The sequence below is a fragment of the Dromaius novaehollandiae genome, chromosome 10 (assembly GCF_036370855.1).
Source record: "Dromaius novaehollandiae isolate bDroNov1 chromosome 10, bDroNov1.hap1, whole genome shotgun sequence".
NCBI lineage: Eukaryota > Metazoa > Chordata > Aves > Casuariiformes > Dromaiidae > Dromaius > Dromaius novaehollandiae.
In genome coordinates, this window is record NC_088107.1 from 23,255,618 (window position 1) to 23,270,648 (window position 15,031).

At 56.3% G+C, this 15,031-nt stretch overlaps 1 protein-coding gene across 2 annotated transcripts in view; it reads left to right on the plus strand.

The window, feature by feature from the left end:
• SEMA7A (semaphorin 7A (JohnMiltonHagen blood group)) overlaps positions 1-15,031 on the plus strand; it is a 30,524-nt gene that overhangs the window by 11,555 nt on the left and 3,938 nt on the right. For both annotated transcript variants that reach the window (XM_026115896.2, XM_026115890.2), the window contains exons 2-11: positions 6,714-6,847; positions 7,792-7,842; positions 8,259-8,354; positions 9,028-9,112; positions 9,705-9,815; positions 11,211-11,350; positions 11,730-11,908; positions 12,113-12,221; positions 12,495-12,693; positions 14,459-14,574. In XM_026115896.2, the coding sequence (XP_025971681.2) occupies positions 6,714-6,847; positions 7,792-7,842; positions 8,259-8,354; positions 9,028-9,112; positions 9,705-9,815; positions 11,211-11,350; positions 11,730-11,908; positions 12,113-12,221; positions 12,495-12,693; positions 14,459-14,574 (1,220 nt within the window). The remainder of the gene's footprint in view (positions 1-6,713; positions 6,848-7,791; positions 7,843-8,258; positions 8,355-9,027; positions 9,113-9,704; positions 9,816-11,210; positions 11,351-11,729; positions 11,909-12,112; positions 12,222-12,494; positions 12,694-14,458; positions 14,575-15,031) is intronic.

Below are 15,031 nucleotides of genomic sequence, written 5' to 3' on the forward strand. Positions count from 1 at the left end.
CATATTTTGCCATATAGAGATCCCAGCTGATTGCCCAGCCCAGTGTCCCTGTCCTACAGCAATGGGAGAGCTTGGGAAAATGTAGGCAACTTAGCAAAAGGGTTTAAACCCCCCTCTATTTCCATAAAGGGGTGAAATCCTGCTTTGGGTTGTGCCAAGCCTTGTGTCTGTGTTTATGACCTTGGCGATTGCAGCAGAGCCAATGCAGAGAGGTGGCTGTTGCCTAGTGCTCCTGTGTGCTTTGAAATGGCCTGGCTGTGCAAAAGCTCCTATGACCTAGGGGGCAAGTGATGAGCATGGCAGGGGTAGTGCGATTCTGTCCTTATCTTGGTGGAAAGCAGCTCTGGCCTGTTTCCAAACCTGCTTCCACCTCACCTCCCCTGCCCGGGCCTGCAATACCTGCACCGTGGCAAGCCGGCTTGGGCCATCGTCAGTCAGCCCAGGGCATCTCCCCCGGGGAGAGAAGCCGCAGCATGATGCTGCGTGCATGGGGCGAATACTGTGCTTAACGTAACCTCTGTGCCAGAGCCGAGTCCCATCCCTTCCGTGTCCTGTGACTCAAGTTGGAGGACATGTGCTGAGTGAGAGATGAGAGATGCCGTTGCCTGGGGGACTTTGCTCTTCAGGAGTGAGTCTTGGGCATCCTCCCTCTTGCGGTGACCTGTGCTTGGCTCATACGTGTCCGGGGCAGGGAGCCGGGCTGCTTCTTGGGCGCTGAGCCTCAGATCTGTGCAAAGCCCTTGTGCCTTGGTATCAGCGAGGGGGAGGAGGTGGCCCACACCGGTGTCACTGCAGGGATTGTCGGAGGTCCAGCCTGGGAGCTTTGTGGATTTCGCTGATGCCCATCTGGTCTGCTTGCCTGGACATCCCTCGCAGGCCAGGCAGCCCTGCCGATGGCAAAGGGGGCAGTCCGAGCTGCCGGCCTCAGTGGGGGTTTTGTGATCGGCCTGGCAGGCCAGCAGTGATGTCCCAGCTAGGGAGGTGGGAGGATTGCTGGGGAGCTGGGTCAAGTCACGAGTTTAGCAAGATCTCGGCCTCCTTCCATCCCCGTCCAGCTGTGCTGACTCTGCTGAAAGTGCCCCAAAACAGCAAAACTAGCAGGTTGTGTCAGCAGTTCTTAGTGCCTCTCTGACTGCGTGGGCCTGGGAGCGAGGTGGGGCTGTGGGCTGGCTCAGGGGTCTCCAAGGCTGGCTGCAGGGGGTGAGCAAGGCTCCCGTGGCCGGAGACCCTGCTCCGAGCTGGCATCTCCCCCCTTGCAGACCTTGGTGCCTGCTGCCCGGAGGTCCCCTCTGCCCCAGGAGCGGCGAAGGCTGCGGGAAGGCATGTAACTGCATAGGGCTGCGTGTTAGGGGAAGCAGCAGGTCTGCTGCAGGTTGTGGCACTTCGCTAGTGCCTGCCCAGACCTCGCAGCACAGCTTCGCTGATCCAGGTTTGTCTGCGTAATGTCCCCAGAGCGGGGCTTAGTGGGGAAGGAAGGCAGGGCTGGAGTCCAGGCACTGGGTGCCCTGCTCTGCCTTGTCCCCCTTGGGGACACCATTTCTCAAGCTGCGTAATGAGCATTTTTCCATGCAGGGCCACATGGATGCTCTCTGGGCTCTGTGGTGTTCAGGGAGGGCAATCCCAGGGAGCAGGTAAATCCCATACGTTGCCTGGCTTCCCCACTCCGAATTTCCGGAGGAGTCCTCACTTCACCGGAGCAGGAAGCGGAGGGTTTCCCTGGACGGCAGCCTTTGGTTTTGGCTCTAGCACCACCATTGCCGAGAGAGGCTGCAGGTTCTTATTGCGCTCTCTTCTTCCCTTTTCTCAAGCTTTCGTTTCAGTTCCTCATTTTAAAATGCTGGTGCCAGAGCAGATTCGAACAAATGCCTCCATTTTAGGAAGAGGCAGTCGTCCCCCAGCGCCAGCGTGTTGTAGACGCACAAAGATTTCCCCACTGCGGGGGCTCGGAGCCGTGCAAACCAGCGGCTGACCCGAGCGGCCGGGAGTCTCAGAGCCTGTCGGGAGCCCAGAACGGCTGGGGGCCTTTTTCCTGCTTGGAGAAAGGAGAGCGGTGGAGGGCAGAGGGGAGAAGGACTGGCTTAGCTGAGTCAGCCCTCGAGCCGGGATTAGTGCGGGGTATTTCGGCTCTCCTGTGACTAACCCGAACGCCCACATTGTTTCTCTGTTTGTAGTGCTGCGGACGTCTGGTTTCAAGGCGAGCCTTCTCCCCACGCCCAGGGTGCTGCGCTCCTCCGGCCGGCGGGAGCCGGGCCTGGCCGTGGCGCTGGGGAGGCCACGGGCTGCACCGGGTGAACCGGGGCCACAATCCCAGGCGCTGCCCTGGCTCTTGGCCCCTTTCTGATGGGCTTCACCAAGGGGCTCAGAGATCCAAAGGGAGCCAGAGCGTCCTTTCACTTGTCCTTAAAGCATGATCATGTGCCTTCACCCAAGCCATGCCCGGGCAGGCCAGCCTGTTTCACCCCGCTGTGCCCCGAGCAGACTTGAAGCAGAGTCACTCCCTCTTTTGTCTGTGTCGCTCTTTGTGCGTTAATGATCGACCTCTCTGCTCTCATCTCGTCTGGAACATCTCCCTCTTCCTTTACCTCCTCCTCCATTACCTCACCCTGCAGGCATCCCTCCGAGATGCACTGGGCTCCCTCCCTCTCCCTCATTAATATTATTAATATTATTCAATCTGGCGTGGTTTTCCCCATCTTGCCTGCAAAGCACAAAGCTCTTCTTTCTGCTATTCATTGCTCCGGACTTGGGTTAGCATTTCAATCGACAATCGTGCCATTGATTTGTGTGCTGACGATGGGTTTTGCGTTAAATGCCAGGCGAAGAAACCCGGCAGGGTTAGCAGGGCTCTGGAAATTGGCCCTGACTCTCTCTAGGAGAGAGGGTGGTGGTAGGGTCATGCCTTCCCTTTAGCAGGGTGTGATCCTCTCTTTGCAGAGTGTCACAGCCAGCCTTGGGCTTCCCGTGAGATGTGCGTGGTTAGGACAGGTTTGTGCCTTCCAGATCCAGCCCCGTCTCTGTGCATGCAACGGTGCTTATGAACTGCATCCCTCCCGCTCCCAGGCTGGCAGCAGTCCCCGGATCCTCTGCAGCTTGGCACGGGTGTACTGGGCAGAGGCATGTGCCCGGATGGTGGGTTGACCGCTTTCACTCGGTGGGTTACAGACCGAGCGGGGATGTGTCACTTGCTGCTCCCTGAAATGCAGCTGACTCTGGGCTGGGGCATCCACAGGTCGTTTCCTAACCAGCAGCTGTGGGAGACTGGCCCTGGAGCTGCCTGCTCCCCCTGTGGCATTGTGGCCCAGGCGTTGGGATGTCCCCTCCTTTGGTGCCACATAGCATGGGCACCGTGGTCTGATCCCAGAGGACACCCAGCTGCGGCCCGTGTTGTCATTTGGCACCCTCTGCCTGGCCATTCCCTGCTCCTGAATGCATTTATAGCCCTGGCCCTGGGCACAGGGGGAAGCGGCTGCTCCTCGAAAGCCTGCTGAGAAGCGGAGGTGAAGGGGATCAAAGCACTTGCTTAAGCCAAGCTGTTCCAGGCAGAGCAGGGATGAAGGCCAGCTTCGCAGGTCAGCCCGGGGGCTGGTGCGGAGGCAGCACCCGCTCTCAGAGCCACCTTGTAGAAAGCTCCCTTCCAGATCAACCCAAATCAGTGCTGGGGCTGCAAACACACTCCTCAGTCCTGGCTAGCAGAGCTGTTTATTCTCAGCGTAGTGATTCAATCCAGTCTCTGGGGAGCAGTAGGATAAATAATACATTGGCGCCAACCACACGATTGTTTTGGGCTTGTTTGTTCTGGCTGTCGGAGGAGCGTGAGTTACCCCGTGTGCTGTCCTGGCGGGGAAGCAGGTTGGCACCGCTCTCGGGGCCTGACCGAGCTGAGCTTCCGAAAGAGACGCTGTTGTGAAAAAGCCTTGAAACGAAACCAAAATCAGCAGGCTCGAGCAGGGCAGATGTGTGCAGAAGGGTGAAGCGGAGGAGCAGGAGTGGGGAATGGCTGCAGGTGTGCATTTTTGTGAATAAGCAGCAAATTTCGGGCTGGGCTGGAGGCCTGAGAACAGGAGCAAAGTGTGCTGAAACGCAGCTGCCTGTGCCGTGCTGGTGGTGGGTTTTGCAGGCAGTGGTAGCTGGGTAGGCGAGGAGGGGCTTCGGGGCTCCCGTGTGGGTGGGCTGTTGCATGCCCGCTGGGCCGAGACAGGGGTTTTAGGACTGCTGGGCAGGGAGGTGGTGGAAAGGGGATTAGTGCTTTCCTCCCTTGCCTCCCTGGCACGTGTGCTGTCTGCATAAGGCCGAGTCTGTGGCTGATGCAGAGCCCGGGCTAGCAGGCGTGCCTAGCGGGCAAATGGCTCTGTCCCTTGCACAGTCACTGTGAAAAGACTCGATGCCAGCTTGTGCCGGAGGCAAAGCCCACGCTCAGGAGTTTCTCCCTGGAGTCATCGGACAGAGGAGAGACTGTAGCACTGGGGAGGGCAAAGGGAGCAGCGGGAACTGCCTTCCAGCATGGCTGTCGCGTCCCGACTGCCAAATTCTCCAGCTGCACCGCAGTCTCCATCCTGCAGGTACCAGTGATGGAGGGGAAGGGCAGCCTGAACGGCCTGGATTAGCAGAAAGCCGGTTCCCGTGCTGGGCCCGTGGCGTGCCGCTGGCACTCCTCCACGCTGTCTCTTTGTGGCCAAGGTGCCCTTGCGAAGCAGCAGCCCCTGGGCCCCGGCTGGGTTTCCCATCGCAATGCAGAGGGCGGGCGATGGCTGGCAGCACCCCGCGTTGGCCAAGCCGGTGAGAGGAAAGGCTGTGGAGGAGAGGGGCCGGCTCTGGGTACTGTTGAACCCCGCAGGGACGAGAGGCCCGGCGGCACTGCCGGGTTCTGCTCGTCTCTCCAGCCAGCGAGGCTGCGGGTCGCCCCTCGGCAGGCTAGAGGCTGTGTGCACTCCCAGAGCTGTAAGTGGGGATGCTGCTCACCCCAGGGCACTGCGACCAGTGTACTGAATCGGAGAGAAAAGCCTCAAATGAATAAGGCATTCAGGAGCCCGAGCGTCCTCTAATGTCTTTTTACTTTGGGCTCTGCCGCCGGAGGCGGGGGGGGAGTCTTGGCAGGACCCCTGCGCAGCGTGCTCTGGGCAGAGAGGAAGCACTGGGCTGTGCAAAGATTGTCCTTTGCCTGCCCTGCAAACACCCCTATAAATAGAGAGCGAGGGACACGTGCCACTGATTAATTGCCTGTCTGTGCAGGCAGCCAGCTCCCGAGCAGGCGTAGCGTTCGTCTGCGCGCTGGGAACAGGCAGCGCTTGCCAGGAGAGGGGCCGTGTTCTTCGGAAAAGGGAAAAGAGGCAGACTTGGAAACGGAGTGCCCTGTCGCATAAGCAGAGGTCAGTTGTGTTCTGGGCTGACATTTTATCCCCTTGGAGGAGTTGAATGGTTCAGCTCCTCTTGCGTGGTTGCCACACGCTGCAGCAGCAGGAGCAGCTCGCTGGCGGTGGTGCAGACTGCCCCGCGCGTGGGGCCGTGCCTCGGAGCACACAGCCGTCCACATGTGCCCGCACCGTCCCGGAGGGGATGCAGGACCTCAGGACTCGGGTGAGAGAGCAGAGGGGGACCGTAGGGCTCGTCCAGGAGGGGCTCGCAGCCTCGCCACGTGTGACAGCAGGAGCTGGCCCTGGCAGTGTCCTCCTGCATCTGCGGTGGCAACGCAGAGAGAAAGGGGGATGTTTTAGGAGGCAGGAACTGGAAATGCCAGAAGGTGAAAGAGGAAGGAAGAAGGGAGGTAAGGACAGAAAGTCCTTCCTGCCATCTGTAGCAACTGGTTGTGACGTGGAGGCCTGGGTCTTGCAGCTCGCTTCTCGTGTGCACCTGGGGCGTGGAGCCCTGTGGGGAGGAGAGGTGTGACGCTAGCTGTGGATGGTGAGGAGACCTCCCGCTCCTCGAGCACAGGGTGGCTGACCCCGGCTATGAGGCAGTGGGGCAGCTTCGCTCCCCTTCAGCCAGATAAGAAGTCGCAGCTCCAAGCAAGCGTGTGCGAGGTCGCAGAGCAGAGGGCAGAAAGCCGTGGGCCTGTGAAATGCAGGCCTGCCAGTGCAGGAGCTGGATCTACAGGGCAGCTGCTGTCTGGAGCTGTTGTTGGAGGGTGGACAGAGAGGGGAGGGAGCCCGGGAGCCACGAGCAAGCAGCCCAAGGTCTTCGCTCCATGGCATAGCAGTGGGGACATCCCAGGGCGAGTGATCAGGGCAATGAGGGGTTACCCAGCGAAAAGGAGAGGGTGCATCTCTGCTTCTCAGCCGGTGGGCACTCTGATAGGCCTAAAAATGAGTGGCCAAACTCCTTTAGTCCTAGCTGATCACCTTGAGGTGGTGCTTGCTCTGTGAACGGTATCCTGTGTCAAAGTTCTCCCTCCTCTTCCTCCTCCTCCGTCGCCAGCCCTGCAGGGGCCAGGCAGGGCCTCTCTACACTCCCGTCATTTATGGAGCTCTGCTGTCCCTGGGGAATAACTGGACAATAGTACAGCTCCTCTCAGCCTGGGAGCTGCCTTCCCCTGCCTGCCTGGTGCTGGGCCAGCCATCCCGGAGAGTTCCCAAGCGGAGTCTCATGCACCTGCCCTTTCTCCTCGCTCGCACCGAGGACAAGATGTGGGAGTTGGCGTTGTCCAGCCTGAGCTGGCTGTGGGCGCTCTCTGTAGCGAGCGGTTTCCCTGATGAGTCTCCTCTCTGTGGTGTTCCTAGGTGCAAGAGTGTATGTATTCCCCACGAGTGAGAAGTACCCTGTCTTTTACCACAAAGAAAACAGCTCAGCTATCTTCGTCGGGGGAGAGGGAAGGCTTTACTACTACGACTTTGCAACCTATGAGACGTACACGGTAAGGATGCCGGGCTAACAGGTTTGGCCCCAGAGCCCCATGTGAAACTGTTCAGCCTCCATCTCACAGCCCGGATTCTAGATATCTTGCGCAATGTCTTTGCCAGCAGCAAAGTCAGGACTGGAAGTGTCCAGTCTATGCCCAGCCTGCCCCATCCATCCGGGAAGCCACAACTTCAATGCTCAGTGGCTGCAGCGAAGGGGAAGTCTCCTACACTAACTGTGGGTGGGTCCTTTATGGAGGAGCTGGAAGTTGTAGTGGTCTTTGCTGCCCCAGGGGAAGGATTTTTCAGGTGGGGGACTCTTTTTTTAGCATGGAAAGGGATGCTCAGAGTCATGTGATTAGGAAGAAGTTTTGTTTCCATCCCCTTCCACTGTCACAGCCCAGGCTGCTTTTCCTTGAAAGCAATGTGTTCTGGATCAGCTGGGCACTGAGTTAGTCCAGCAGGAAAATCCCAGGGTTGGCTGGTTTTCTCATGACCTCTTCCTGGTCCTCAAGCAAGTCAGTTCCTGAAGTTTGTGCTCAGAAACTTCCCTTCTTGTTCCCAGGAGCATAGTGGTTAATGTGTCCCAGTCCGCAGACAACCACCACCTACGGTTGAACACCCACTCCCCACAGTGACAGATCCTCTCCCGAAACCCTCTGGAGAGCAGCCCGGGCTGTCTACCAGTCATGCCTGCCCCTTTGACCCTGCATCCCCACTTCTTCCCATCCCCCCACAGCTAAAGAGCTCCAGTCCTACCAGCCCAGCCTCCCCAAGGTTTTCAAATGCTGAGGTGGGGAAAAGGGCTGAACTCCCGTGTTTGATGGCCCTCTCGCAGACATGCTTGCTTCACTTCTTGCGGAGAGAGAGAGTAGCGTGTGGCCCATGGGGCTGAGTTGCTGTTAGTTGTTGGCTTTGAGGCGGAAGGAATAAAAGCATGTCTGTCTCTGTTCTATTCCAGGAAGACTTCCCTATGATGAGAGAAGGACAGTGCATGAACTCTGGAGGTCCGGTAGGTTCCCTGGAGCTCCCCAGGAAGTGCTGGGAGGTTGTTCCACAGGCAGTGCTTTGCTCTGTGTGGTCTCATGTGCTGCTCTAAGGAAGACACTAGGTTCTGCTTGTGGTGAAGCAGCGTGAGAGGGGGGCAGCGGGAGGGGGCTGGATGGATGAGAGCCGGAGGACATGGGCCGAAGGACCACTCGGGAGGGAACTGTGTGTGTTCCTTGCATGCTCTCACTGGGTGAAATCCTCCAGTACCTGTGGAGCAGGAGGTTGGATGAGATAATGTCAGTTTTCTCCTCTGGTTTAAATACCCATGAAAAGCTAGGAAGCCACATAGCTTGGAGCTTGATTTTGCCTTACACTTAGAGCAGCCGGGTCACGTTCTGCCGTTCACAGCCATTCATATTCTCTTTTTTTCTCTTGCAGGAAGACAATAAAAATTACCTCACATTACTGGGGGAGCATGGGAACGGGATGTTAGTGTGTGGAACTGGCGCCTGCTCTCCGACCTGCTGGCACTGGGTATGCTGGAAATACCCTAGCACATGGTTGACTGATGGGACTAGTACTGGGTCATCCCGCTCTGTCTGGTGTCTTCTCCACTGCACAGATGGGAGTCCTGGGACATGTCTGGGGGATGCAGTACAGTTTGGGAGTGGGCCCAAAGCCAAAGTAGAGCTCAAGAGTCCTTAGTGCACATATAACAGTTTAAATCATGGAACAAGGGGCAAGGGGTCAGGAAATACATTTATCTGTATATGTGGCTGCCTGTGTTGGGACCAGAGCAAAGCACTCGCCATTTTGTGCCCTGCTGTCTTCATCTACAAAATGAGGCCCTGATACCCCCTTCCTTCTCCGAGTGCTCTGAATTGCCCAGATGCCAGCTCCTGCTAGGAGCTTATTATGACAGCTTGGGACAGCACACCTGAGCAGAGGTCCGTATGGGCCAAAGGCAATGCCAGCCACCTCTGTGCTTGCTTACCGTAACCCCCCTGTCCTTACCTCCGCCCTGCGGCAGGGGCTCTGCCTGGCCCATCTGAAGATGGGCCACAGACTTCCTTCGTTTGGGCTGCGCCAGCCAAGCAGAGCTGTGTTCCTCCTGCCCCAGGGGTTGACATAGGTGCCTGAATGCTCTCCCCTTCCTGAACTGCCCAGCAGATCACACTTCTTAGGGTCAATTTCTGTGCTTCCCCAGGAAGAGAAGAAGAAGGGCTCTCCGTGGGATGGGAGAGGTATTGCCCCTTTCAGCCCAGACTCGAATTCCCTCGTCGTTGTTGACGGTAAGTCTGAATGCTTGCGTGTCTTTGACAGTAGCACCGTGTGGGAAAGCTAGGCTCTCCACAGGAGCACCTGGAAACCTTGAGGCTGTTCCAGAAACTACACCCCTCTGCTCTACTTGGGGATCGACCCCAGCGCTTCTTGCTTTGCCACTTATGAATGCGTGCACTTCTAGGATGGAGCGTAGCACAAGGTTGTTTATTCCTGTTCTGGGGATGGGGGTTGAGTCTTTCTGCGGGAAGCTAGAGTGCAATGGTGATGGAGAGGAAAGAGAAGGTCCTGCAGTAACTCCACTGTTGAAATGGCTGAGGACCTGGTAGAGCAAGAGATGGGGCTCCATTCCAGAGGCAAAGCAAGGATTTATCCCTGCTGCTCTGTGAGGAAAAAGCTCAAGAGTATCCCCAGGGGGAGTCCTGCCAGGCCTGTTCAGTGCTAGGCAGTGAGTGCTGGGTTTGGTGGTCTGTATTCGCCAACTGTGTGAGTCGTCTTAGCCAACCACATGCCCAGATTGTTCTTGGTTCTTCTCTTTCTCCTCACAAACCCTCCTGCCCCTCTGGAAGGAACCTGTTGCAAATGAGCCTTCCTGTCCCACAGGTCATGACATCTATTCCACCATCAAGAAGAGCCAACAGAATGGCAAGATACCCCGTTTCCGGCGAGTGAAAGGAGGTGGAGAGCTCTACACAAGTGACACTGTGATGCAGAGTGAGTATGAGGGAGATCCTGAGGGAGTGGGACCTGCTGCTTTGCCCCATCAGGCACATAAATTGGACTCCTTGCCAGTCCACAGCTGTGGGCCATGCTATGTACACAGTACAACTTGGAGGGGTGCATCCCCTCTGCCCAGCTGGTGCTCAGCTCCAGAGCCTCCTGCTTGGCTTTGCTCACTCCTAGGATAGAGCTGTGGGGAGGGCTGATTCGGTCCCTGTCTGCAATGCTGGCAAGGAGCTTTTAGCTCTGTTGCTGGCAGCTGGGGGAATTTGAGCTCTGCTTCTGGGCCAAAACAACTGACAAACGAGTTCCTCTTGCTTGGGGTGGGGAGGGAGGAGATTGGGAAATGGAGAGAAGTGGACAGCAAGTCCCATGTCAGATGCTGGAAGGAAATATGGTTGTGTAAAGGTGCCCAGCAGCTGCTATGTGGTGGTGGAAACAGGAAGAAGAGCTTCCACTCCGGGCAGACTGGTGTGGGGAAAATGACTCTTTCCAAATCCCCAGCCAGGGTGAGACTGTGAGGCAGGAAGAGGTTGGGCTGTGCATGGGATAGGGGGGAATAGAGGGAAAGGACCCCCCTTGATTTCCATGAGCCATTGGCTTATTACTTCACCTTCTGCGAAGCCTCCCCAGTGACCAAAGATGTTCTGGCCAAAGAGTGACCAAAGATGTTCTGGCCAAAGACAAAAATCAAATCAAAATGACACCAAGACAAGACAGGACCTGCATCTGGGGACATTGCGGAGCAGGGGCGGGGACCAAGGCAGCAGCAAACAAAGTTGGTGGACCCAGAGCCATGAGGCCAAACGCATAATTAGGAAGAACACTCTGCCATGGAAACACCAACTAACGATGCTCGGAGGGACCCAGAGCCTTCCCCCGCTGCTGGGGATACCCTTTGTGGCAGTGGTGTATTAATAGGAAAAAGCATCATTGGGTTTTCCACACCAAACACAAACGGTGCAGCTTGCTGTCCCGCTGAGGGTTATAGTTCCGCTATGCAAGAAAGGAGAGTAGGTTTCCTTTGCTGCTAAGCAACCAAGGCTTCACTGGGCTCTGGGGACTTGGCCTTCAGGGAAATGGGCGCACGAAGGGGGAGGAGGAGGAGGGAGAGGAAGGGGAACCCCACGAGGGAGGTGGCATATGAAAAGCAAGCGTTCGTGTGCTGCTCCCAGGGATCTGTGACTGGTCAGGTCTAGAGGATGGGCTCGGACCTGTCCTTTGCCTGGAGCACAGATGGTCTTTGCATTTCCACATCTTGTCTAAGAGTGACTGCTTAGTTGCAGAGGTTGACGGTTTGTTCCTGACTGGTGGCTTTCAGATGAGCTTGCATTCCTGAAACATGCATGTTCAGGTGAGGGCTTTCTGATAGCTTGTGTCCCATTTCAGACCCCCAGTTTGTCAAAGCCACCACTTTAAGGCACGAAGAGCCTCACCAGGACAAGATTTACTACTTCTTCCGTGAAGACAATCCAGACAAGAGTCCTGAGGCACCCAGAAACATCTCCCGAGTAGCCCAGCTGTGTAAGGTACATGTGAGCAGTGTATGGTGGGGAAGGAAGAGTGTTACAGGGGTGGCAGATGGACATGGCAGCTCACCTGATGCTGTCGGCGCAAGAGTTGGCCCCTCTTGCTCAATTCTCTACTCTGCCACAGAGTTCATATGGGGCATGGCCATGTCCTCAGGCCTTCCTATCCTCTGGCTTCCGCATCTGCTGTAGGGGTAAAAAAAAGCCCTGTCCTGTCTCATTGGGATGCTAGAGAGGTGCACATATGTTGCAGTGACCGGGATCAAATATATCCCTGAGACATTCTCCAGTCATCTATCCAAGATGCTGCGCGGGGGGCACTTTTGCGTTCCTCCCTGCCAGACCCTGACCCTGACTCCCTGATTTCCCCCTCTCCCAGGAAGATAAAGGGGGAACCAGCTCACTCTCTGCTTCCAAGTGGACCACCTTCCTGAAGGCCAGCTTGATTTGTGTCGACCCAGTCACCAAGGGCAACTTCAACTGGTTGCAGGATGTCTTCTTTGTCCCTTCAAGTAACTGGAGGGATTCGAAAGTCTACGGGCTCTTCACAAACACATGGTGAGGGTTTTTGCAAAATGGGGGAGGCCCTGTCCCATGGGCCAAGTCTTTTTGTTCAGCTCTTTGTTCTCTCTGGCAGGCTAATGGGTGGAAAACAGCCAGAACGGACATTGTCAACAAAGGCGTGACACACACAGCCACGCCCCATCCCCAGGGATGATGGCCAGCGTCTCACTGACCCTCTCTTTGTCCTGTTGTCCACAGGGGAAGCTCTGCTGTTTGTGTCTATTCCTTCGGGGACATTGACAATGTATTTCGGACATCCAAACTTAAAGGCTATAATGGTCCCAACCCGGATGTCAAGCCTGGACAGGTGAGTGAGTGATAAAAGATGCCCACGTTAGGTGGAGGGGCCCTGTGAGGCTGGAGAGCTGGTCCCTGCTCTGCCCTTGCTGTCCTCAGAGTAGCTTGGAGAAGTGAGGGGACAGTCCCACCATTGAACAGCCAGCTGAGAACTGGGTAACTGTCTCGGGCAGTGAGGAAGGTTGCAGGGCGAGTCTGCTCTGGCTTGCTTCCTTGCCCTTGGGCATTGTCCCCGGGGATCTGTCTGACTCTGATGGTGGCTTTTGCTCATCTCTTGGCGCAGTGCGTTTCCTCTGGACAGCACACCCCAAGCGAGACCTTCAAGATAGCCGACAGCCACCCGGAGGTGGAGGACCGGGTGGAGCCCCTCGCCCCCACCAAGAGCCCCTTATTCCACAACAAGCACCGCTACCAGAAGATCGGGGTGCACGAGGTCTCTGCAGCAGACGGACGCCGCTACAATGTGCTCTATCTGGCAACAGGTACTGGGAACTGTTCCTCCTGAGGTCACCCAGTGCTTCTCCTCGAGGGCAGGGAACACAAGGCAGGCAGTGCCAGAGACAGACGAGAGACCTCCCCCAGTGCAGAGCAGAGGAAGGTGCTGTGTTTCTCCCAGCCTGGCACCCGTTTGTCAAGCAGAGAAGAGCTGCCGAGTTCCAGTACAGCTAAATATGTCCAGTTTTGGCTGGTGTAGGCAAAGACAGGCTGGAAGTAGAATCCCAGCACATGGATTTTACCCTGTTGGGCTGCTTCAGCCTGTGGTAGGTCACAAGCTAAATATTTTTAAGGCAAGTGAGTGGTCACAGGGCCCTCCCCAGCTGCAGCTTTACACTGTCAAGCAGGGATCCTTTGAGAAGGGACCCACTTTGTCATCTCCTGTCCTTGCCTGCTCTAGCGCAGCAGCGCAGGCTTCTTGCTACACCAGCACCTCCAGCTCGAGACACAGCCAGCCGATCACGGCCTTTGGTGGTGCTGGGCCAAGGCTGAGATTCAGCTGCTGGTGAGCAGGAAGGCAGAGCAAAATGCCTGTCCTCAGTGTGAAGCTGGAGAGCACAGTCAGATGGGCGGTGTGGGTTCTCAGGCGGTTTAGCTACCTGCTGCCGAGAGGCCGTGAAGCCCCCTAACCCAGCGCTTCCCTCTGTTGCCTTACTAGCTCTGCAGCATTTCTCCCTTCAGCTGTGCCCATCCCTTTTCTGCATTGCGCTGGGATTTGCTCACTCTAACAGAGTTGGCACTTTTGGAGGGACTTTCTGGGCCTTTTTTTTCCCCCAATCTGTGATGTAAAATTACACACAAGTCTCAGTAGGTGGCCTGGGTTGGATCAGGGCCCACCTGTGCTCAGATTTATCTTATCTTGCAGAAAGCTTTAGCTAAATATAGCTAATGCCTTTTAGATTCCTTCTACAGAGCTTCCTCCAAGCTGCAGGGCTTGGCAGGGCAGCTTCCCACCCTCACTGGGGTGGGGGGAGAGGCAAGGCTAGCAGTTGGGGTGAGAGAGGTGGGTCCTAATCCCTGCCTATCCTGGGCTTCCTGAAGTCACAACTTTTACCTCCTTCTGGTTGACAGTAGAGAAGGGAGCTACTATTTGGAAAGGGGAGGCCATGCAAATACTGGAGGAAAATTAAACAGTGAAGATTCCTGAGTCCTCTTCCCTCAGGATCAATCTTTTCAGCCCTCCCTACCAAACTGACCTGTTTTCTTAAATCACCAGTTTCTGGAGTCTTTTAACTGGGCAGGGGAGGCAGTTTACTTAGAAGAAAGAAAGGCAAAAATCCAAGTTTTTGCCTCAGGCGAGTGGGGAGATGAGGCTCATGATCAAAGCAGAGCTGAGAGAGGGGGCAGTTGGTTTTTCTTGCTGAGGCCATTACAGTGCAGCTGATCAAAGCAGGTGCGCAGCCAGGCCCTGAAAGGCGACAGGGGAAATAAGTTCCTCAGAGCTCTGGGCTGGGAGGATGACAACTCTCTCCTATGGGAAGCACTATTGTTTGGAAGATTATCTCCTAGCAAAACAAGCAAGCTCCTTTTGAGAAAGGTCCTATTTTCTTGCCACTGGTACAGTCTCCTCCAGGTGGCTGGTTTCAGGAATACCTTCAAGCTGGGCTCTGCAGAGCGGGTATCACCTGCCACGGCACAGGCTGAAATCACAGAGCTGGTTTTTGCCTGGTTTTTCCAGTCCTGGCTGCAGTCCCTCTGCCTTGCCATTCAGCCCTACATGGCTCATCAGGGTGCTCTGCTCCTTCTTTCCAGACAAGGGATCCATCCACAAGATCGTGGAGTTGCCGGACGGGGTGCAGAACATCATGGAGCTCCAGGTCTTCCCCAAGAAGGACTCAATCCAGTCCATGATCCTGGACCATCAGAGGGTGGGTCTCTGCCTGCTCCATAGCAGAAAGGAAACTAGTGGGTCAGGCTGTCACTCACAAAGCAGTCAACAGGGGAGGCAGGGACAGACAACTAAATGCCAGCCCCTGGATCTGGAAGTAGCTGCTGGGTGGGTTTCTGGGGGTCAGGCAGTGGGCTCTGCTACACCCTAACAGCTGGGCTGATGTCCCCAGTCCTGGTAACTGTGTGTCTGTTCAGGCCAGTGGGCAAAGGAGCCTTTCCAATATCTCTTCTCCTTGAGGCGATGGAGGAACAAGGCTATTTGCTCCCTGGATCAAATCCCAGCATAGGGCTGGGATTTGCTGCCTCTCGTTGTCTGGCCTCGCTGGCCGACGAGCTGTCAGACAGTGCTGGTGCTCCACCCCAGATCTGACAACGTTGCTATGACTGATGGAGCAAACTTACGGGCGGATGGGGAAAGGATGGTTGCTTGCCGTC